This window comes from Ceratotherium simum, chromosome 14, assembly GCF_057802395.1.
Source record: "Ceratotherium simum simum isolate JZ-2026a chromosome 14, ASM5780239v1, whole genome shotgun sequence".
In the NCBI taxonomy this organism is placed as follows: Eukaryota; Metazoa; Chordata; class Mammalia; order Perissodactyla; family Rhinocerotidae; genus Ceratotherium; species Ceratotherium simum.
In genome coordinates, this window is record NC_141913.1 from 15372865 (window position 1) to 15397024 (window position 24160).

A 24160-nucleotide genomic window follows, 5' to 3' on the forward strand; every position below is an offset into this window, starting at 1 on the left:
TGATGATTCTAAACTCAGAAGGTTGCCCATAGATTCTGCATTTCTAAGATGTTCCCCAGTGATGCCACGGTTGGTGGCCTATGAGCTACACTCTGAGCAGCGAGGGGCTAGAAGGACTCCCTGCTCATCAGCAGACCTCACTGGGAAGTGAAGAGCAAAGCAAAACCTGGGCCAGAAGCAGGTGGGCAGGGGAGAAGAAGCGAGAACCCTGGTGCAAGAAGATGAGGTCTAAGAGGAGTGGGCGAAGCCTCCCAACCAGCCTTGAGAGTGATAATGGACACTATGCTAGGGACACACAGACCCGGAGATTGGGGCCAAATGTCTTCACAGCCAGGTAACTCTCTATATTCCTCCTGTTTCTGGCTTTCTTGAGCATAGTCCACATGGAGACCAGAAAATGAGGCTGTGCAGCAACTTCTGGCACTGGCAGCCCCACCCAGGGAGGAAAGACTCCTTGAAGAAAGAGTCAGACTCCCCAACTTTGGCCCTATGTGGCCCTGTAGCTGTCCATGACAGCGGCATCGCTAATAAAAGCCCAGGCTTTGGAATCAGATCGATGTGGGCTTGAGTCCGTGCTTTGTTATTACTTGCTGTGTGGCTACAGACATGTTCCACATCTTCTCCAAACTTTAGTTTCTACATCTATGAAGTAGGGATAATATTAGTACCAATATACTGGGGTTATTGTAAAGACAACAGAAACATATAAGTGTTAGTACCTGGCACATCCTAAATCCTCAACAAATGCTAGCGGTCCTCTTCCTCCTCCTCCTCCTTCTCACTATTATTTTAACAATTCTACTTCACTGATCTTCTGGCAGCTACCACCTTTTTCTTGCTACTGCAACCACCTGCCGGGTTTTGCTGTTTCTTGACCCTGCATTTCCTCCAGCTCAGGGCACTAATCCCAGCAGATAGAGCTTCAGGTTCTGGGACTGAGCCGCAGCCCAGGGAGCAAAGCAGAGGAGCACTGGGTTTCTAGCTCAGCGACCAGCACGTGGCTGGCCCTGGGCTGTCTTGGTGCCCCCCTGCCATCAGGTCCCCACATCGTACACACCACAGCGGCTGGGTCCTCTCCACCCCTCTTCTCCTTCCCCAGCATTTGTAGCAGGATCCCTTTGTATATTCATATAGAATTCTGGGATTTCACGTTCTTCCTGGGGAGCAAATGCATGAGTAAAGAATTAGGGTACACTCTGATAAGTGTAACCACCATGGAGGGAGGTATTATCTCTGCTTGGAATGTTTTGAGAAGATTTTTCAAGAAAGCAGCCTTTCCATTAGTCTTTCAAAGATAAATAGGAGTTTGTTGGGCCAATACTAGGCCTTGGTCGTAGCGTGACCAACTGTTCCAGTTTGCTTGAGACTAAGGGGTTTTCTGGGATGCAGGATTTTCATTACTAAAACAGGGCAGTCCCAGGCAAACCAGAATGGTTGGTCACCCCTATGAGTCCATCATGATCATCTCTCTGGATCTTAGAGTTGTGTTTTCTTTTACCAGTTGTCCAAGAGCCAATGGTGTGACTGGACCCTGGTATCAAATTCTAGAACATGGGGCAACTTCCTGCCCGGAGCAATGCTGGCTCTCAGAGTCTCTACTCTTTTGTCCTACTCCTTGGTATTGAAACCTGTCTGATTACCTGTTTCCCCTGGGTGAGCCTGTCTTTAGGTCAGTGTTTCTCAAAGTTAGTCCTTAAATCCCTGTGCTAAGAAGGGGGACCCAAGCTGGGGCTTAATGCCATCTTGAAATTCTCAATAATTTTATGTTTGAATTTGTGTTTTGTAAGCGAAGTCCAGTGGGACAGTGGAGCATGTGCTGGCTCATGAGCCATCCTGCCTCCCCAGACGGGTTCTTGGCCACCTGCTCCTCCAAGTCCTGGCACCTTGATCCCTCCAATCCTCCTCCTCCTTGTCCCCACCTTCCTGTCCTTTGCCCCTGGCTGGGGTCTGGGAGCAGGTGCAGGGAAGGTTGGCTGCATGCACACCATGTGGAGGAGGGGCATGGCAGTGCAACTTCTGTCCCAAGCTAGCAGAGTGATGGGCAACTTGACAGGGATGAACCTCTCATCCATCCTGCATCCAGGTACCAATCACATCCCAGAGAGGAGGTTCTGATCCCTTGGAGGTTGTCCCTCTGTGTGGGTTGGGGCAGTGGGCCCATGGGAAGGGGAGATTGACTTCCTTGCCCTTGGCCAGGGCATTGCATGACATGTCAACTCAGCAGCTATCGGGAGGGGGATCCTGGAGTGTACACAGCCAGTGGCAGAGTGGGGTCCCCGGGCACCTGTGAGGGTCTGTATTTACCCTTGCCCAAGGGAGTGCAATATTAGATAGCAAATAAAAAATACCATGATAGGCCAAGAAAGAAACTGTGGAAGAAAGGAAAAAGTATATTTTAGTAACTTTAAAGACATTTTTTTCCTGCCTTTAAACAAGGGCCCCTGTGTTTTCATTTTTCTCTGAGCTCTGCAAATACATAGCTGGCCCTATTTTCTAGGTCTCACTGCAGACCTACTGAATTAGAATGTCCCAATTGTAGCCTGAGAATCTGCACTGTAACGTGCTCCCCACGTGCTTCTAATGCACACTTCAGTTTGAGAGCATCATTTTGCCCCCTTGCTTGGACAAATGTCCAGAATTGAGCACATGTTCTCTCAGCCATAGTTGTTCTCTATGGCCAGTGTGGGCAGAGTGAATGAGAAAAGAGAGAACCCAACACCTTTGAAATCTCAACTTCTTCCACCATTGATTTTTGACTTAGCAGAGACAATGGGGCCAAATTGGTATGAAATGGGGTCCTCTAAGCGTCAGCCCCTCTACATATCTAGCTCACCAGGATTTCCAGTTCTTCTCCTTCCAGGCTCAAGGTAGGGCTACAGTCGCCTGGCTCTTTGAAGGAAAGCCTGGCCACGGGACCTGCTTTGGTGCACGATGCATCACGTTCCCTTCCTGCCTTGGTGATGTTCCAGATTGTAGGGGCTCCACTGGTTTGTGTCCCTGTGTGAGGAGGACATGGAGCAGAGCCCACCCTCAATAGACATGTAGCATGGGTGAGATACAAACAAATTTATTGTTTTAAATCAGTGAGATCTTGAAGTTGATTGTCACTGCAATGCAACCAGCCTATCACGATAGATATAGGCTTCATTCTAATGAGTGTTACTCTAACCGTCCTTAAGTCATCAGCTGTAGGGCAAAAGGCAGGTGCACAGAACTTCCCACATTGATTCTGTGGAATGAAGGGAAAAAAAAGCAAGGATTTCCTTTTACAACTCCCTAAACATAAACTTAGACTCTTCTGACGGAACCATGGTGATAAGATAGCCCCCTGTGGCCATCCTCAGAACTTTGTGCCCCCTGCAGCAGGAGTTTCAAGAAGTGACTAGTCCTGGGCTTGGCTTATGGAAAGGTCTTGCCAGCCTGAAAAGAACATCAAGGAAAGAAGAAGCCAGAAGTTAGAAGGTCACAGAGATAAAGCAGGACCTGGGATCTGGGTAGCCAGCAGGAGCAGGATCAAGCCATCCAAATGGATATTTTCAAACTCGGAAAGTTTTCCTTAATTTGGGGTGGATTTATTCCCTGGACACCATTAGTTGAATTGCAATTCAAATGAAAGCAGTCCTCTCTCTTTGCAAGTTAGGAAATTAATGTACCCATGTCTCTTAGTCGATAGGAATGAGTAAAAAAAAAAAAAAAAAAAAAATCTCGATTACTGGCTGTACAAACCACAAGAAGAAAGTGATTCCTTCTAGAGTGCATGTGCTCCTTGTGTTTGCATTCATGAGGCTCCTGCCAATCATGCCGTCTCCCCTCCTCCCTGAACACAAGGTGGCTCCTGCTGCTGGCCTGGAACCAGGAGAAGGTGCTGATGGATGTTTCCAGTGGTTCCCTGGGGTTTTTGCCAAGTCACTTGACCAAAACAGGAGACAGCGTATATTTTATGATTACTAAAGGCTGATGTTCCATTTAGTTTTATATTGTTATATATCCCTAGGAAGCAGTTGTTAGAGAATTTTAGAGATATGGTCCCCACTTCAAGGAGATGAACTAATCATACTTCTCAGCCCATAGCATGGTATGCGTTATGCCCCACTCTTGCTTTACTTTTATATTCCTACCCTTCCTTCTGGATCCCCACTCCTGTTCCCCACCCCGCTTCCTAAGCATCTGCTCTAATGTCTTTGCTGCTTAAGCTGAAACACAGCTGTGCCCTTGAGGAGCGCTCACTTCTGCTGACTGACCCTCACATGTGCCGGGTTCTGTGCCAAGTGCTCTCTAGGCATCCACTCTTTCACCCCTCACACACACCATGTGGTGCTTGGTCAGTGATGTCTCTGTCCATGTGAAGGGGACTCCACCTGGGTAGCACTGCTGGCCTCTCTCTGTCCCCTCTTCTTCTGGATGGTGAGTGTGGAATCAAGAACTGGGCACACATGGCTCTGCCCTGTCCCCTGAGAGCTGGCCATCAGAGGCACGCGCTCTTCTCTGCTTCTCCTGCCAGAGCCACGCAGGCCGCTGACCACAGGACATCTCATCTAGCGTTCACTGTCAGCAGACAGCGTGCGTCCGTTTCACCAGAAATAAAGGCAATGTTTTGTCCCCATCACCTTTGCTCCTTTGTCTTATTTCTCAGTTGGTTCTGAACCAGAAACGGGAGAGGGATGCTTTTTATTGGGCCCTTTCAAAAACTCCAACATTAAGTACTATTATAATTTCTTTTTACAGATGAGGGTACGAAGGCACAAAGAAATGAAGGGAATCTCACAGATTGCACAGCTTGAAGACTGGAGCCAGACATTCTGGCCCCCGGTCCTGCCCTCTCCCTATCATGATACACTGCCCATACAATATGAAGTGTGGTTTTTTTGTGAATATATATATGTGTGTGTGTGTATCTATATGAGTGTGTGTGTATATATATATATATATATATAATTTATATAAATGTGCTGTAACATCTAGTTTGATGTCTTTCGTATTCATGTACTTCATGTTATGAAAGTTCATCAATAGTGTATGTGTATCTATTTCATTGCTTCTGACCACTACGGGGTTGGTATTTATATGGTCATTAGTGAGATGATCTTTCACATTGATTTATTTAATAGAATATTGCCTTGGGGGAAGTCATATATAGGTATAAATTAGGTGTGTGCCAAAAGGTACATTGGATATTTAGAACTCATATTGCATTTTTTTTCCTTTGGTGAGGAAGATTGGCCCTGAGCTAACATCTGTGCCAGTCTTCCTCTATTTTGTATGTGGGATACCGCTGCAGCATGGTTTGATGAGCAGTATGTAGGTCCATGCCCGGGATCTGAACTCACAAACCCCAGGCCACCAAAGCATGCGAAGCCAACCACTATGCCACTGGGCCAGACCCCATATTGCATTTTTTTCCTCAGAGAAACGTTATGAATAAGGATCTCCTAAGCTACGCCTTAAAAATCCATTTAGTCCCTTGTGTAGCTGTAATAGCTGTAATAGTTCACATTTTCAAGATGGGATGATATAAGCATTATGGTATAATCCTCCCCTCTCTGTGTAGCTTTTGGGGTGTGGGGAGAAAAGGTGCCCTGGACTGGGGAAAGGCTTTAGGAAAGAAGACCAGGGAGTAAGACAATTGGGGAGGGGGCAGAGATGGGTCCACAGGATGTGAGAGGGGCCAGGTCATTGTGTAGGTTGGGGGTGATGGAACTTTGGGGCTCCACCCACCCTCCAACCCCAGACTCTCCTTTCCAGAATGCCTAGCTGCTTACCCCATCTACCGTCTTCAGACGCAGACCTCATTCCCTGCAAGGTGGCCAGATTGCTTTTAGTGGGATGGTTCCTACTGGCATAGAAGGTGTTTTTTCCTGTCAGTCCCGTTCTCTGCCAATGGGCAGAGTGGGAGTATGCTGCGCCCCCGCCTGCTAGGCGTGCCAGCAGCCAGTTAGCCCGGAGCCACTGACTCCAGTTTCCAGGTTTAACCCATACCTGCTGTTGTGGATCCGTCTGGCCACCTTGCTTACTTCTCTGGCTCTTGTTCCACTTTACGTCCCCTCTGGGGCAGGCTTGAACCCTGCCCTGGTTCCTAACAGTGTCTTCTCTGGAGCTGAATTTCAGGAAACTGAGGCTTGAGAAGTTCAGCTCATTCACCCAAGGTCACCTGACTCCTGGCTGATGCTGAGCTGGCACAGAACCCTCCTCATGTCTGTCGAGTGTGGAGCTGGTCCACACTTCACTCTGCTGCCCACCCACCTGCCCTCACCCCATTGCACTCTGACCCTTCACACCTGGACCTCCCTCACCCTGCGGCATTACTCTTTCCCACACGTTTGTCCTGCTGTGAAGGGGCCTGCTAGAGGTCCTTGCAGGAGCCAGAGCATTTAAGTGGGAGCATTTGGGACACAGAGGCAATCTCATGTCCAGATCCGAGAGTTCAGCTGGGATACACCTTTCCATCACAGTGAAAGTGACTCTGAGCTGTGCTGTTTTATGCCAAGTAAGTGCAATCCTTGTGTCTTAGCTTACTCCCAGCATCGCCCTCATTCAGGCAAAGTGCAGGCCCTGCCCTGGCCCACAGCTATGTGTAGCCAGAGGATTGCTGTTGCGGTTCTTGAGTGGGCAGGATAGTCAAGCACACAACCTGTATTCACAGGGCCCTGTGCACTCTATACATGAATATTTATTTAATTACTCCTGTGATGAGTGTTTTAAAGGAAAAGCACAGTGCTCCAGGAAACATAAAATACAGACAGCTAGCCAGAGAGGGTGAAGGCCAAGATGAGACTTAAAGGTTAAATAGGAGTTAGCAGCCTCCAGGGACTGGGATTAGGCTTCAGTTGGGCCTTATTGAGTTGAGGTGGATATGAGGCATCTCAAGTGGAGATTAAGTGGAAATACAGGTCTGAGGTTGATGTGAGAAGTCTGGCTAGAGATATAAATCGGGAGTCATGGGGTAAGATGGAAATAGAGTACAGCATGAGGCAAGAAAAGGCTAAGACTGAACTCTAGGTGAACTGGAGGAGTTGGGGAGGTGAGTTAGAGGTAAGGAAGGGGGACGAGCCAGCGTGCCACCCTTCAAAGACATGTGGCTCTGATGGGAAGAAGGCGGTGGAGTGGAGCTAGAAGAAAGTTTGGCTGGAGGGAGAGGCATCTTCTCTTCTTTAGGAAAGAAGAGTCGTTTAAAAGCTAATGGTGAGGCTCGGTCGGTCAGAAGGCAGGAGGGGAGTGGGATCCAGAGCACAGAGGGAAGGACTGGCTTGTGACAGGAAGCGGCTTCTCCCTCCATTGGTCCAGAGGGAAGAAGGGGAGGATGTGCAGATGCAAATATGCTCATAGATTTGGGAAGGGAAGAGATGGGAGTTCCTTTTTGGTGGTTCTGGTTTTACCAGTGAAAGAGAAAAAGTCACCTTCGAGGGTGGAAGGAGCAGAGGTAGGGTAGTGGGTGGGGGTTTGAGGAGCATGGAGCATGAGGCTCAGGAAATGGGCAGAAGCAAAGGTGGCCGCACAGTTAGAACCATAGTCGCGTCTGAAAGGACACAGCTGCCACTGCCCCTGGTTACTGCAGCTGGGACTGGCGACACTGTCAGCCCTGAGCTGGGACTCTGGACTCCGTTTGCCCCTGCTGGGGTCAGCCATTGTCCCCAGAAGCCAGATGGTGCTGCTGTCTTTGCTGTTTCTAAAAAGAATTCTTCAGTGTCCCTGCCTTTTTGTATCACTTGCTCTAGATGCAAAATCTCAGAAGGAGACATCCAATTCCCTGAGCCTGGGTCATGCACCCATGCTGCCTTACCTGCCAGGGGAGCCAGAAAAGCTGGCATTTTCAGCTTCTAACATTGGAAGGTACATTCTGTTCCCAGCAAGATTCATAAGGTGGGAAAGGCATTCAGACCCTCAAAAGTCCAACAAATAAAAGACAAACACCTCCAACACGGCCCCTCTCGAGCTGTACTCTGGACTGCAGCACAAGTCCCTTTGTTAGATCTAAGCACCCAGAAAGCCTCTTCAGCCGGCACTGGCTGCGATCTTTCTCAGGGGCAGGTGACACCTCTGCAGATGCTTCTTATTGTGACAACCACTAAAACATCCCAGACAGTGGTACTACCCACTTGAGAACGCTAGGGGATTTAGTGTTCAGAAAGTAAAGACAGCTTCTGGCCAAAGGGCAAGTTCTGTAGCCAGATTTAATCTGTAGCTCAGCTGATTTGAAATGACATTTCAGCTTACAGTCATTCCAAAAATGAATATGCTGACTAATAAAAATGAGTTTGCTGAGTCAGTTTAAGTAACCATCATTATGCCTTATGGACATGCACAGCTCTTGTCAAAAAGGTCTCTGGAGCCAGCCCTGAGGTTCTAGTGGTTAACGTTCGGCACTCTCACCACTTTGGCGGCCGGGGTGCGTTTCCCAGTTGCAGATCCACACCACTCGTCTGTCAGTTGCTATGCTGTGGTGACGGCTCACTTAGAAGAACTAGAAGGACTTGCAACTAGGATATACAACCATGCATTGGGGCTTTGGGAGAAAAAGAAAAAGAGGAAGATTGGCAACAGATGTTAGTTCAGGGCAAATCTTTCCCTGCAAAAAAAAAAGGTCTCTGAAGTGCCCTGTCATTCGTAAGGGCATTGGAAACACAGCCAAAAGTATTATTTAACCTTGGGTAAAACTCTTTTTAGCCATGAATGCTGAACCTGGAGAAAGATGTAACAGAGGGAGAGAAGAAGAGATAATTCACAATGAAAAATAGGAAAGGATCATTATGAGTGCAGGCCAGAAATGTTAATCCTTTTTAAGTAGGAAGATATTGGCCAAAAGGAGGAATCTGGAGCATCATGGAGGGTGTGGGCTGATTTGTGAAAAATGACAATAATATCATTTGGTATCTGATTTAGGACAAATCATCATCACTGATAAATATTTTGTTGAAGACTACATGGTGTAAGTCACTTACAGAAATCAATATATTTTTAGAAATTGTTGAGTCTAAAAAAATATAAATGGATTCAAGGAGGGTTTAGATATCTTGGTTGAAGGTTATTAAAATCGAGTTAGTTAAATCTCTTTGCCTTGAAAAGAACGTGACTATATAATTTTCCTTGTTCTGTATAGTTTGTCAGACAAATTCTTAGGCTACTTATCAGTTCAGTGAGTGAACCAAATGTCATACACAGTTTTATTATAAATTAGCAAAAAAGCACGAATGAGAAAAAGTGAGTTTTACAAGGGGAATCAGATCCTAGACAAAAAAATTCCCCAACAGTTGAGAGTAGCTATAGAGAGTAGGATAACATGACTTAATTGTGAAATTGAACTCAGAGTTCTTGGATTCCAATGGGCTTCAGCTTATTTAAAATCACCACCAAATCTACTTGTAAATTGTTAGTTGTGGATAAAATGCTCTTGAGTAACATATGTTAGTCTCAAGTTCTGCCCTCTGAGTCTACTTGAGGAACAATGATTAAAGTCATGATTAATGAAAATCATGCTATATGTCATCAATCATTTTTTTCTCCAGAGTTAAGAATCTATCAGTAATAAAATATAGATGCAAATGTTTCACCTTCTCCCTGTCTTGTGATTTTTTTTCTTGAAATCTTCCATTAAAAAAATAGTGGGCTTGTCATGTTCCAAGTTATTGGGGTGATCCAAATCTTTAGACTCAATTTTGGTTTAGGGATTTTATTTCTTAGGCTATTGTAGTTATTTTTAATGAGGAAGCGAAAGACTGTAATTTTCGTCTCCTTTCTAGTTTCTACGCTAATCTTTGCCTCCTGATGATTTGAATCTTAATTCCTTAGAAAGAAGCCAGGGAGATGTGGTGTTGGTATTTAAATTCTGGGCAGGCCGTCATGTGGGATAAATAGTAGAAATCTGTGCTACTCCCAAGGGTGGGAGGGGGACCCAAGAGAGAAAGCTTTTGACAAAACACTGAGGAAACGTGTAATGGCCCAATTTGACAACAATGCAGTGGGTTTCCTCTCAAAAAGAGATTCTAGGTTCTTACCCTGGGTGAGAGGTCGACCTAGGGACCTCTTGAGTCCCTTCTTGTAAGTTTCTGGAATGATGTACCTTCTCTTCTTGCAGGTGAGCAGGTGCTTCTGGGAAACAGAGGAGCTGAGGGACAGAGTGACTTTCCTCCCAAGCACACTGTTTTTAGTGGTGCCAGGGTCTGGGTTTTATAGCACAGGGCGGTGATAAACCCACAAGAAAGAAGGGCCCTAGCCAAGCCATTGGCAGCTGTGCTCTTTGGACCAGGATTAAAAGGATCCTTTTTCAGGCCAGCTGAGTTATGTTTTCATCACTGGCCTTGACTGTTTTATGAGGAGTGTACTTTATTTTGTAAAAAGTTTTCAAACAAGGTTACTGAAATGGAATTTAATTTCACTTGATCTGTATCTTTCTTTCTCAATTAAAACATTGCTATAAAATTAGCTCATTAGATAAGTTTTTCAAATGGGCACCAGCCACGAAGGAAGTTTAATTGTGTGGTTCCTTTTGGGACTTATTATTATAACTTGTATTTGTTTTACATGGACAGTGGATACATATATAATTTAGTTAATAGAAATAAATGTTTCAAAGTATCTCTCCACAGGTTACTTATTATTGACAAAGGTAAAAAGGTGACTTTATAATGGGGAAATCTGGTGGACATCTTCTTAAGCAAAAAATTAAATATACGTGACTGATAATAGAACAAGCTGGCATCACGTGCCCCCCGGCATGATGCCCTGAGAAGGACAATCACGCAGGCAGTAATGCTGCCAAAATGCTTACCCTGAAGCAGATCATGAGAAAATAATCAGGCAGATTCAGATTGTGCAACGTGCTGTGATAGAAAGGACCTGGACTCTTCACAATGTCAGTGTCAGGAAAGACAAAAACTGTGGGAGGACTGCTCTAGATTAAAGGAGACAAAACAGACTTGCCAACTAAATGCTGTATATAATCCTTGATTGGACTCTGGAATGGAAAAATACAATGGGCGTTATTAGGAGAGTTCAGGGAAATGTGAACATGGGCAGTGTATTAGATAAGATTTTTGTATAAATGTTAAAATATCTCAGGCATCAAAATGTTGAGTTTATGTAGAAGAAATTTCCATGTTCTTGGGAGATACATGCTGAAATATTTAGGGGTGAAGCATAATGATGTCTGAAACTTATTTTCAAAGATTCAAAAAACAGTGTGTATGTGTGTGTGTGTAGACACAGAGAGAGAGAGTGCGGGCAAATGTGGTGAAATGTCAACTTATGGTTAATCTAAGTGAAAAGTGTATGGATATGCATTTACTGTTCTTTGAGCTTTCCTGTAGGTTTGAAAATTATGTAAAATAAAAAATTAGAGGGCCGGCCCCGTGGCTTAGCAGTTAAGTGCGTGCGCTCCGCTGCTGGCAGCCCAGGTTCGGATCCCGGGCGCGCACCGACACACCGCTTCTCCGGCCATGCTGAGGCCGCGTCCCACATACAACAACTAGAAGGATGTGCAACTATGACATACAACTATCTACTGGGGCTTTGGGGGGACAAAAAGGAGGAGAATTGGCAATAGATGTTAGCTCAGAGCCAGTCTTCCTCAGCAAAAGGAGGAGGATTAGGGCTGATCTTCCTCACCAAAAAAAAAAAAAATTAGAAAAAGTAAATGAGAAGATGCTTTGTGGAACAATACCAAATTATAACCTATATACCAAATTATAAACTATTATAACAAACTAATTTCACATTATAAACTTAGACTCTTTTTGGAGGAGGTTGTACTATTAGTTGAGTGAGAAGCTAATTTTGGATGTGATTTTAGATACGTTTGCATAATATTTTGCAATTTCACATGTCCCATTTATTAATTTCATTTCGATTCAACATTTATTAAGTGTCTACTCTGAGGATACAGGAGTGATTAAGACACATAAGATGTCACAGTCTAGTGGGAATGACAGAGGAAAACAAATACTTGCCACAGAGTATGATAGGTGCTCTTGTAAATGACGAGTATAAAATTTGTGTGAAGTGCATATTATTGTCCCTCATCTACTTAACAAATACCTTTGATGATCATTATCTTATTATTTTATAGGCAAGAAAGTAAAATCTCAGCGTGGTTCAGTGATGTACTTAGAGTCACAGGGCTAGGAGTTGATTCACCGCTAAGCTCGGGCACCAGACAGGACTACTTTGGGGTCCACCTCTGTATCTGTGCTTGCCAATTGGTGCCCACCTACTGAACTTGGAGGCAACAACACAACTTTAATATTCATGCATGCATCCATCCATCCATCCATCCATCCATCCATATGTCCATCCATTCATTCATAGCATTTATTGAACACATACTGCATGCAATCTGGGAAGGCTCTGAAATGACTAGGTGATGGGCTGGAGTGAGCTGTAATTTCAGAGGCTTCAGAGTGAGACCACTGGGGAGAGAAACAAGGATCAGATGATGCTGTCTCATCTCACCTACTCGGCTTGTGAAGTCAAAGTGCCTTACACTCCATCTTTTATGATTATTATCTTCTTCATTAAAACATTATTTAAAAGACCACTTTGTATCTCTACCTAAATCATCATGAACATAGTTCAAGCCATCTTTAGCTTGTTCCAAAAGCACGTGCAGAAAAGACTATACCTCAATCTTTTTGGTCATTTTTTTCCTCCTTTGACTCCCAAATGTTATTTTTCTGAAAATGCACAACTTTGTCTTTGCTTTTCTGCTTCTAGGGACTCCATAGCCTGGTGCTTTCTAGTTTCATAACAGGTCCTCGTTTATATCAGTGAATCTCAAGTGTGGTTCATGTGTGCTTTGAAGTATTTTGAGTGATGAAAAAGCAAACATAAGTAACTGATAATAGGAGTTTAACAGAAGGAGCCTCTTAGAAGGCACATAATTTTAAACTATGAAGCAGAAGAGAATAAATCCATACCTGTTGGTTTAACATGCATGAGCTGGGCTGTGAACCCACTTTGGAGACCATGCACTCTGCCTTGCAGCAACATTTTGAATCTGCGAGTCTCCAAGGAGATTTGCTGCAGAGCTGGAGCACTTGAAAAGAATCAACTGCAAGTTACACAGCAGCGGTGGTGATAGAGGAAACATAGAGTCTGTCAGTGCAAATGGAATCAGAAAAAATGAAATGTACCCTACCAGTAGGGCATATAAACGTGTGTTAAGGAACTCAGAAACAAGTTCCTAAGATGAAAATGGAGGAAAACATTATAAAGTGGAATGCCCTGTGTGATAGGTGCTGCAAGATGAGTTGGTGGACTCAGTGAGCTTATTAAATGAAGCCCAGGTGGCAGGCTCATATAACAAGTGGAGGGGTCCACCTCTACATGTCTCCACTTGCTGCTAGATTGGAGATTTTGAACTGCTGTGCCGCTTCAAAGGGATCACACACTATCTCAGAACAGGAGGAAGGGAAACAAAGAGAGTGGCCTTCTGAGCCACAGGGGCCATTTCATTTATTAGGATTTTCAATAGCAGAAGGTGCAACTTTGGAAAACCAGTGCACTCAAATATCCCTCGAGATGTATTATAGTGTAGCTCCCCACCTCCGGGCTCCTTATAATGGAATCTTAGCATATCTGGAGATAATGATGTTTGGAACTCCTCTGATAATTTATTTCCCCTAGGATGAAACAGGTCAAATATGAAGTACCTTCTGTGGCATAGCTAATGATCAGTGAGTAGAATATACGCAGGCTCAGGATTTTTATGCCTGTGTGATATGGGCCCGTTACTTAACCTCTCAAAGCCACACTTTCCTCATCTGTAAAGGGGGTTAATAAAACTCCACTTGTATCGTGAGGTCTGAATGCAAGAATGTTGGTGAGGTGTTTAACATAGTACCTAGAACGTATAACCATTAGATCATAAACTATTAAATAAATAGGGTTTTCTTTGGAGGGAGGTACCATGATTGTAGGATTTTGATGGAAGAGGCTAAGAATGCTTTGAATGATTCCTGTATGCAAATATGTTTCATTTCTATTTTATCTTACGTATCTAAAAGCAGAGTTTTTTTTTTTAATGTGGTCTGAGAGAGTTGTGCAAACAGTTTTAAGGGAAACATATTTGTTCTGGTTTTCCAAACTGGGAGTTCTTGGATTCCTATGGATTCCTTCACTCTGTAGTAATGGTATGTGTCTTTAGAAAGTTATTTCTCCTACCTTTAGGTATTGTTTTATGGTTTTTACAGTACCTTATGATTCCTAATTAGTTTTTCTCCCTGAGGTTAGATCATTTTTCCCAAGAGTCGGTAGACAATCTGGGAGCATTAATCTGAGCCCAGGGAAGCAGTTTTTTCAAAATCAAAGAGCAAGTGTTTGGAACAGAACTGGCTGAACTTAGGATTTTCAGTAGTTGGTGTGACAGTTCTTCCTTCCACAGAGAAATAAGCAGAGGGTCTTCTTAGAGCAGAGGGTAATCTCTGTGATCGACAGCAGTGGTTCTCAAAGTGTGGTTGAGACCACGTGGGGTCCTCAAGACCTTTCCGGAGGTCCACAAGCTTTGAGGTCCTCCCTTTCCCATTACAGATCTACGTGAGGCCAGATTTTCTTCAACCAAAACAACATATCACAACAGACTGAATGCAGAAGCAGATATGAGAATCCAGCTGTCTTCTATTAAGTCAGGCATTTAAAGAGATTTTTAAAATGTAAAGCAAAGCCATTATTCTCACCACAATTTTTATGTTTTGGAAAATACAGTAATTTTTGATAAAAATATGGTATTTTATGTTTGCCTGTAATGGGTTTATTATTATTTTAAATGAATTTGTAATATATATTTTTAAATTTAATTTTCTCAGCCATAATTTTTAATATGGTACATATCAATAGATATAACTCACAAAAACTAAAGCTTTTTGAGGTCCTCAATAATTTATAAAAGTGTAGAGGGTCCTGAGACTAAAATTTGAGAACCGTTGTCCTAGGCATTTTGGCTTCTAGTACTGTGTTTGGAACATTTACATTAGCTAGTAGTTCTGAGACTTTTTAAAAAAAATGTGTGACCTTTACCATACTGTTGTAAGTGAAAAATATAAAGGTGAAACTCCTTTTTTTCCCCAAGAAATAAAAAAAATCCCACAGAGTCTGAGTACTGCCTCTCTCTCTGACTAGATGTGCTCATTGTTCAAATGGCTCTACTAGGCTAGCTAATAAGGTGGGGGAGTCCTCTTCGTGAAGTCACTGTTGAATGTGTCACTTGGAGGTTAGGGAGTATGGGGGGTGGAGAGAGTGTGGGAGGTGAAGATAATCCTTGCTCATTAACATGTTAACAGATTTGTTTAACACCTGTATTCATTGTCATACCAGGCTCTTTGGAAAATATATAGACTCTCAGAGTCCAAAATTCAAGCCAGATAAGTTATGAGGGAGGAGGGGAGGGATAGACTGCAAGGACTCCTGGGGTCCTCCGTGGAAGGCACATTGAGATTCAAGAGTGGGAGGGTAAAGAAAGCAAGACCAAAGTCCCACTTCATCTCTTCCATAATTTTGGATTGTCCTGGCCATGGGCAAAACAGTGATGAGGATGAATGAGAAAATTAATAAGAAGGAGAGCAATCATGAAAAGAGGAGACGAGTGGAGATGGCACAGGGGAAGGAGGTGCTACCACTTTAACAAACAGCTGCTCAGGTCCCAGCTCTGGAGCTGTGAACTCTCCAAGGCCTGGAACCAGGGCACATGCCAGTCCTGGGAGACACTCTGGGCCGTGCTGTTGGCTCTTGGTCCTGGAAGTGCTTAACACATGATAACTGTTGCTCGACATCAGACTTCTCTGAATGTACAGACTTTAAATGCTGTGTAGGCTGATTGAAATTGAAGGGTGTAATGACTAAGGTGTGACAAAGATTCATGTATAGATTTGGTGGAGAAAGAAAAATGGTTATTTTGGTTTTGAACGTGATAAGCTTGAGAGGCTACACCCAGGTAGAGATGTCCAATAGGCAGTTAGAAGTTGGATCTGGTTCTCGGGAGAGTTGTGGCTATGTGTCGCCTGGGCAATCAGCATCGCCTAGAGATGGTCGAGGTTGTGAATAGATGAGGCGACTTTAATAACGATATCTCCTTTGCTTTGTCAGCTTTTCCATGTGGCTTATGTTTTAATCAAGTTTGCAAATTCTCCTCGCCCTGATCTTTGGATCTTGGAAAGATCTGTGGACTTTGGAAGCACCTACTCACCTTGGCAATATTTTGCTCGTAAGTGATCTTGCCTACCATGTTATAAGGGGCTCTAATTATTTGCATCAGATCAAGACTATGGATTTAACTAGAAAATTAGTCTCTCAGTGTGGCTAGTTAGGGACTGGTTAATTTTAACTCTCTAGGTTACCCTTAGAACATCCCTATTTCTCAAGCATGCGTGCATGAATTCCAAGGAAACACATGCAGAACTGTGGTTGAAGCGCCTTTTATGATAACAGTTCTTGCCACTATTTGGGGGGAAGCAGTGTACCTATAACTGGGCCATAGCTCCAGTCCTTTTCCTTTTACGTGGAATTAGGAACTAAGTTCCACCTTTATGGATCCTGCACTTCACATTACTTACCTGACCCTATGGTCTTTACTAATGAAGGATGTCAGCGTCTCTGCACCTATGATGAATTGAAGTGGACAAGGATTTTACTTACAAAGGCACTGGGTTTTCCAAGAATGCTCCTAAGAGGGTAAACTTGCCTAATGAGGAATAAGGATTTAGAACTACTTTTCCAAATGTTGCTGTTGAAAGTCAAGTGGCCTGAAATGGCTTGGTATTTTCTTTTATGAATTGAAAACTTCATTCTAAGCTTTTGTCTAAAAATCTTAAATGCTTCTCTCTTCTTTCCCTTTTCATGTAACATAAGATTTCTTAAGAGATTTACAAGAAGATGATAATATTTTATTTTGTAATATTCAAACGGTTCTGTCCTAGATGCTAAAGTAGACTGCTTGGAACAATTTGGGCGGGAGGCAAATATGGCTATCACCGGAGATGATGACGTCCTTTGTACTACTGAATATTCCCGGATTGTACCTTTGGAAAATGGTGAGGTGAGTGGATTTGGGAGGCCATGAGAGGTAAGCCTCAGAAATGAACATGAAGATATCAAATTTTTCATAATTGTGAAACTTGCACCTTCAAGGAGATCTAACATAGATCACGATGGAAACCAGTGCTTGGGACGAAATGGTAAAGGAATCACACGGAAGACTCTCAGGTGTTGGTTGGAAATCCTTTTTTTTTTAATTGAGATATAACTGACATTTGAAATTTTATTTGAGGTCTCTAATTCTCCTCAAGAAGTCAGGATTCCGGATTCAAGGCCCACAGGTCTTGAACTCTCTTTTCCAGTGGAATATTTAGAAGGTGGGTCGCTGTGGTTGAGGTGAAGACCCCTCCCATGGCTTCACGAACACGTTATCCCCCATAAGAGTGAGGAGGTGAGGGGTAGGTGGCAGTGCTAATTAATTCCTGATCCTTTTTGGCAGGGTAGGTGTCATCTGTAAGGGAGAAGAGAATTGCTGTCCATTTGGGATTGCATTTGGCCCTTGTTGAAGTCAGCCATGCTATTGTTGGGGAGATGGGGGAGTGGGGAAAATCAGAGAAGAATTCCATGGAAATTGGAAGGCCATCATGAACATGAAATGAGTTTCAAATGAACATCTTTAAAGGGTGTCAGTCCCCCTCCCTCTCTTTAGGTAGAGAGATCTTTCTTGAGCAGCTGTATTCATTGTCTTCCAATGATCAGTGAGTGGTTCATGTCTCAAATGGTTGGGCCTTGGACTTCACCTCCTCAAGCTTCAAAACAAAACCTGGATTTTTGTATCGATTTTTTTGTCCCCTTCGCTGTCAGCTTTATATCCAGAGACTTCCTTTTTTCAACCTCATTTGGGTTTGTAGATTACTTTAGCTTTGTTTCTTTGATGCAGCTTGACAAAAAGTTGTTTCCTTGTATTTATAGATTTTAACATTATATTTTCAACATTTCATAGTGTTATAGCCCCACAACTGATAGAACAAAGGGTTTGAAAATGAAATGATAACATCTCCTGAGAGCCCAGCTTTTAAGGACAGATTTTGGAAGGAAGATGGAACTAGTAATGATATTTTTAGATATAAGCAAGATTGAAGACCACATATAGACCACTAATGGCTCAAAGAAACCAAGTGCTTTGGGGCGTGTGAGTTATTTTTAGTTACTTGCAGCTAAATTTTGATAAAAGGATTAAGGATTTTTTTCCCTCTGTGTGTGTGGTTATTTTAGGTTGTGGTGTCCTTGATAAATGGTCGTCCGGGTGCAAAAAATTTTACTTTCTCTCACACCCTGAGGGAGTTTACCAAGGCAACAAACATCCGCTTGCGTTTTCTCCGAACCAACACCCTTCTTGGACACCTCATCTCCAAAGCACAGCGAGATCCAACTGTCACTCGGCGAGTGAGTCACGTTTTTAAGTGCCTCAAGAGCAGCTTTTGTTACTTTTTTCCCCTTATCAAATTAATTACCTTGAACTCTTTCATGTAATCTTTACAGCCAGTAATGGTGTAGGCATAGCAGTTGTTCTTGTCTGAAATACTAGATGTAATTTAGAAGTTTGGTTGTTGAAGAAAAATCATTATATTCAAAGAAGATGAAAGGTAAAAGATGATAGCCAGCCCAATATTAGTCTGCTATTATAACAAACAATCCCCAAGTGTCAGAGGCTTAACAAAATAAAAGTTCATTTTTTGCTCATGTCACAATCTAATGTGGGTCAGCAGGTGGGATCAGCTCCACGCAGTCATTCAGGGAACCAGGCTCTTTCTATCTGGAGTTGCAGGCATCCTTTGGGACCTCAGAGTCCTCCTCTGGATCCCCTGAATTTGGTCAGCAGATGAGGGGAGAGGGAGAGCGTAGAGACGACCCACCCGTTCCTAACCATGCAGTTCACTTCCATTGGCAGGAACTGGCTGTGTGTCTCCACCTAGATGCGGGAGGCTGGGTAATGTAATCTAGCCCACATAGAAGAGACATAGATGTTGGTGAGCACTAGTATTCTACTGTGTTGGATGTACACCCTAAACATCTCTCACTCTCAGTGTCAGGACAGTACCCCTGTCTCCTGGGCCCAGAGGGAGCCAGCAGAATAAGTACCCTGAATTCACTCTTTTCCCACCCTGCTTCCCTGCCAGGGCCTCCCATTGGGCAAACCCAACAGGAAGCCAGAGAGCAAGAGATTCCATTATTGCAGCCCATAAAGCTCAGGCCCAGGGCAAAAGGCAGGTTGGAGAGAGGTAGAGAGAGGACCTGGAAGGGTGGGTGGAAGATGTCCAGCAAACCTTATAGAGTTTGGCTTCTTACGTAGGTAATATCAGAGAGCTGGGAAAGGAAGAGAGAGAGAAAAGTAAGTTTTACTATAGTTTTGAGCATTTTCCAGAGAGGCTAGTGATCTGTAGGTGGCCTGTCTTATGCATTTTCTGGCCCCTTAGCTCTCTCTGAGCTGCTGTACGTGGGAACTACACTGGCTCTGAGGATGGAATTTATAAGGGAGAGCTGGGCTTTCTGATAAACTGTAGCCAGACTGTGTTTGCATTCCTCTGGGCCTCACCACAAATGTACAACCACCTTTTTTTTCCTTTCATTTTCTTTTGGGGGCTTGCAAGATTTGTACTGCATATGTATGTACGTTTCCTTTCACTTAGGTGAATGTAGTCTTCTCCATTAAGTGATTTTTTATGGAGCATACCACATATATAATCTTGACCCCCCAATTCTAGGTTGCTTCTTTGAATGGAGAAATAGGATACCGGCTGTCCTACCACACGCATCGTGTGTGCCGCTGGGGTGAAGCCTTGTCGAGTGCTTCTCTCCGTTGCTGCTGCTGCCCTTAACACATGCGTAGAGAGAAACTTCTATGGTGATCACAAAAGCCTCTGAGTGTCAACTTGTCAGAGAAAGCCCTCTAATACTGAATTTATCCATATTAACAAGAGGAGTTGTTGATGTCTTCAGGCTAAGTAAGACGTTGCCAGGAAGCTTAGACATTTCAACAGTTTTTAAAGAGGAAATCGGAACAGAACCCCATCGAGTGCATAGGGCACTTTACAATGACTGATCGCAAGAACAACAATGAAAAGATACAAAAACCCTCTTGTCCTTGTGACTTCAGACTTCCTCCCTGACAGGTGTTCTTCTCACTGGCAGCATGACCTCAGCGAGAAAGATTATGCTACAACCCCAGATTCCTCACTGAGTCCTGTGCATCTCCCACCAAGTCTGAGAAGTAAGGAAGCTGGCAGACGGTGCCCCCTGTTGTCGCTAGTGGAAAGGCCTCCCCTGTACTGGAGATGTGCCTTTCGATGAGATGGCCTACCCGTATTTGTGGCCTGGATTAGGCAACAGTCCTTGGCAGGTCTGAAGCTCACCCTGCCTGGCCTTTTGGAGCTTGAACCTCTGCCTTTTGGCCTTATTAACGCTGAGCCAGCAGGGCTTCAACAAGTGCTGGCAGCCCCTGCCAGTCTCAGCGCTATATCTGATCCATCGTTGTAAATATCCTCTCCTTTCCTGGAGCCTGCACATAGTCGGTGGAAAATTTTTGGTAAATAAATATGTTCAGTTTATGAAACCCAGATTTACATTAAAAAAAAAAAAAAACTAAAAAGCACTTAATCCCTTTCCAAGAGGCTGTAAGGTATGATTCTTTTGCAACGCAATTTCTCTCCATGCATTGAAAGCATGTGATTTTCTAAAATGCACAAATTTGTCAGTATGCTATTAAATTTGATTGAGGGATGCATTTCTTTTCTAAGACAAGTTCCATCCAATTGTGACTCCCTTCTGTGTTGAGGTGGGCTCAAGAGAGCAGAACAGGGAAACAGGGTCAGTGAACAGTGGAGAACAGTAAAGGAAAGCTTATGTTGCTGTCTAGTAAAACTGGCACGTTCTGTTTTCTGTTGTATAGTATTATTACAGCATAAAGGATATCAGCATTGGTGGGCGGTGTGTTTGCAACGGCCACGCTGACGTGTGTAATGCAAACAATCCTGAAAAACTGTAAGTACATGGTACAGAGGTTTTTTAGCCTTGCTATGAATGTCTAATTGTTTCCATGGATGTTTGCATCCCATTAAATATTTCTAAGTTCCTGCTCTCAACAGGAATGTTTCACTATCGACAAATAGGTGGTGTGTGTGCATACCCTTCTCCAGCCCTACACTTTCTTCCACACGCCCCCAAAAAGCCCATAGCAGACATGGCTAAACAATCACAGCCACACAGGTGACCTGGGATGCAGCCACAAAATCCCTCCCCCATGCCCCAGACAGTGCCCCAGGCAGCCAAGAATAGTTGATTAGAGTTGGCAAGAGAAATAAAACATGTTTGTCATCTCTGGTCTAATGAGATCAGGGGTATACATTTTCAAATCCTTTTTTCTTTTTTTTTTGTTGTGGTACAATCCACATAGTATAAAGTTGGCCACAGTACCATTTTTAAGTGGTGCTGGTTTAAGTTCCATCGTGTTAAGCACATTCACATTGTTGTGCAGCCAGTCTCAGAAACTCTTTTTATTTTGCAAAACCAAAACTCTATGCCCATTAAACAACAACTCCCCATTCCCTTCTGCCAGCAGCCCCTGGAAACCACCATTCTACTTTCTGTCTCTATGAATTGGACTAATGTGGCTAAGTACTTTATATAAGTGGAATCACATAGTGTTTGTTTTTTTGTGACTGGTTTGTTTCACTTAGCATAATGTCTTCAAGATTCATCCATGTTGTAGCATGTGTCAGAATTTCCTTTCTTTTTAAGGCTGAATAATATTTTATTATGTATATACCACATTTTGCTTATCTGTTCATCTGTTGATGGGCATTTAGGTTACTGCCACCTTTTGGCTATTGTGAATAATGCAGCAATAAAATTATGGTACCCTTTTTTGTTTTTAATTGAGGTATATTTCACATAAAATAAGATGCATAGATTTTAAATATTAAGTGTTTGGCAACTGTATACACTCGTGTTACCACCACTAGAGGGATACTTTTACGGGCTGGAAATTCCTGGATGCTAGATATGGTAATAATTTTCTCTCAATGATGTTTTATTTGAAGTCTGTGGTTCCCCATGAGCAGCAGTTAGCAGAAATATATTTTACTTTTAGTCAGATTCGGGTTTGTATATTATTAGGCCTAGCTTCACGTTCAGACAGAGGTGCCAGCTTCCAGTTTATGTGGTGTGCTTTGTGGATCCCTTCTCCCTGACCAGCAGCAGTCCCTAATGTTGTCAACCCTCCTCAGGGATCAGATGGTGCTGTCTGAGATAGCAGTGTGCATCCATCAACTGACTAGACTTTAATCGGCAAGGACTTATTTGTTAGTGATTAATCCATCACCACCATGTAGGCTCCTGGAGGGTAGGGCCCTAAGACACTGGAAATCAGGTCAGGGAAGTCCTGTGTTGGAGAAAGAGGGGACAAAAGAGGTTGGTTTAGTGTCCCTGAGCCTGAGATAAAATGGTGTCATGTGGGAGAGGAGTTGAAGTCATTGGAGAAGGTCTGAGCTTCCCTCTTGGAAGGGCTGCCAAGCCCTGTTGACCTTGGCAGAACTGGCAGGGTTCTGTACTGAGCAGTTAATTGTCCCCGGTATATGTGTGTGGAGAGGCCACCTCCCCATGCTTCGGTGAAGGGTTCAGTTTGCCACTAGTCTACACAGACACAACTGCCTTGCCTCCGCCTGCCTACTGGTGTGCTTCTGCCCAACAGGCTGAGCTGCACAAATGATTCATAGAGGCCTCTATGAATAGGAAAAAATCTTATGTTTAAGGGGATTTAGTGACTTAATGGAGGGAGCCAAGGCTGGACAATCAGAAAAGGTAGTTTCTAATCAAGCAGAACCCGTGAAGCGGCAGAAGAGGGCTTTAATCAAGCACGCATACCATGCTGACCGTGATGCATGGAAACATGGATGGATCACAGATTTAATTCTGAGTTTCCTAGCCGTCTACTCAAAAAGGGAATCCTGCTCAGTTTCGTATTTCACTGTGATCATAATCTAAAAAGTAATCAGTTGCTTCGTAGAAGCATGACTCTTGACACTAGGACCAGATAAGAAATTTCCTTGGGCCCGGGGTGGAGTGGTCATCATGAAGAGGATTCTCTAGTCAACAACATCTTTAATAACATCCTTTCAGCAGATGCAAGGATGAGTTTTCTATATCAACCATCAGCCTGGGCTGAGAGTCAGAAAAAGCAATTATTTGGGGGTGCCAATATGATTCAGACAAGTACCTAGCTCTTTTTCTTTTGCTATGCTCAATTTTAATCTTCCTATAAGAGTAGTTGGACTATATGTTCTTCAAGCAATTTTCCCTAAATATTCTTTCAGTCCAGTTTATGCAAATACTTCATTGGCAACGGGCTGAAATTGCCCATTTGGACTCCGGTTATTGTATGCTGCCAGTTAAATCTACATCTGTGTGCTTTAACAGGATGACACCTTCTTTAAGGAGTGTAACTGAATATATGCCATCCCACCTCCCCTCGGAAGGTCGAGAGAATCCCCACAGGCACAACCAAGAGTCTTCTTAGACAACTGTTTGAATCCTCTTTCAAGCACAGATGAATGGGAGCTCAGAGTTGGAGTTCTAATCCAATGCCGTGGCTACAACAATTTCATTTTATCTTAGAGAAGTTTTAAGGCAGATGTATAATTCTTTGAACATAGATTTTTAGGTTGTCACCCTTTGCCTTGCTGAGTAATGTCAGCTTTTGGCTCTGCGACGGAGCCATTTGTTGGAGCTGGCACGGCCTCTTGGAGCAGGGTCCTCTGAGATCTTACTAGTAACTGTCTCTTGGATTCAGTGACTCTCTGTGTGTGACCCCAGGTGGGGAGCAAGAAACCTGAGCAGACCTTTCTCCCAGGACTACGCCAGATCTTTGGGAAGAGGTGGTACTAAACACATCTCAGTAAACTCAGCCTTTGCTTGCTCATGTGTTCACTTATTGTAATACAAGGTGATAGAGAAAAAGGAGCTGGAGCTTTGGCTCAGACAAACTTAAGGTTGAAATCTGGCTGTCCATTTATCACCACTTGACCTTTGGCAGGTGTTTTAATATCTCTGAATCTTAGTGTCACCATCTGTAAGATAGAGATAATAAGCAGGATGAGGGAAACCTGAAATAATGTATGCAAAGAGCTTTGTTCTCATAATTACTCAA

General features: G+C 43.6%; 1 protein-coding gene across 2 annotated transcripts in view; it reads left to right on the forward strand.

Moving 5' to 3' along the window:
* The window catches only part of LAMA3 (laminin subunit alpha 3), a 248035-nt gene that overhangs the window by 44432 nt on the left and 179443 nt on the right, over positions 1-24160 (forward strand). For both annotated transcript variants that reach the window (XM_087439074.1, XM_087439073.1), the window contains exons 3-6: positions 16069-16186; positions 16899-17017; positions 18232-18402; positions 20906-20997. In XM_087439074.1, coding sequence (XP_087295200.1) covers positions 16069-16186; positions 16899-17017; positions 18232-18402; positions 20906-20997 — 500 coding nt within the window. The remainder of the gene's footprint in view (positions 1-16068; positions 16187-16898; positions 17018-18231; positions 18403-20905; positions 20998-24160) is intronic.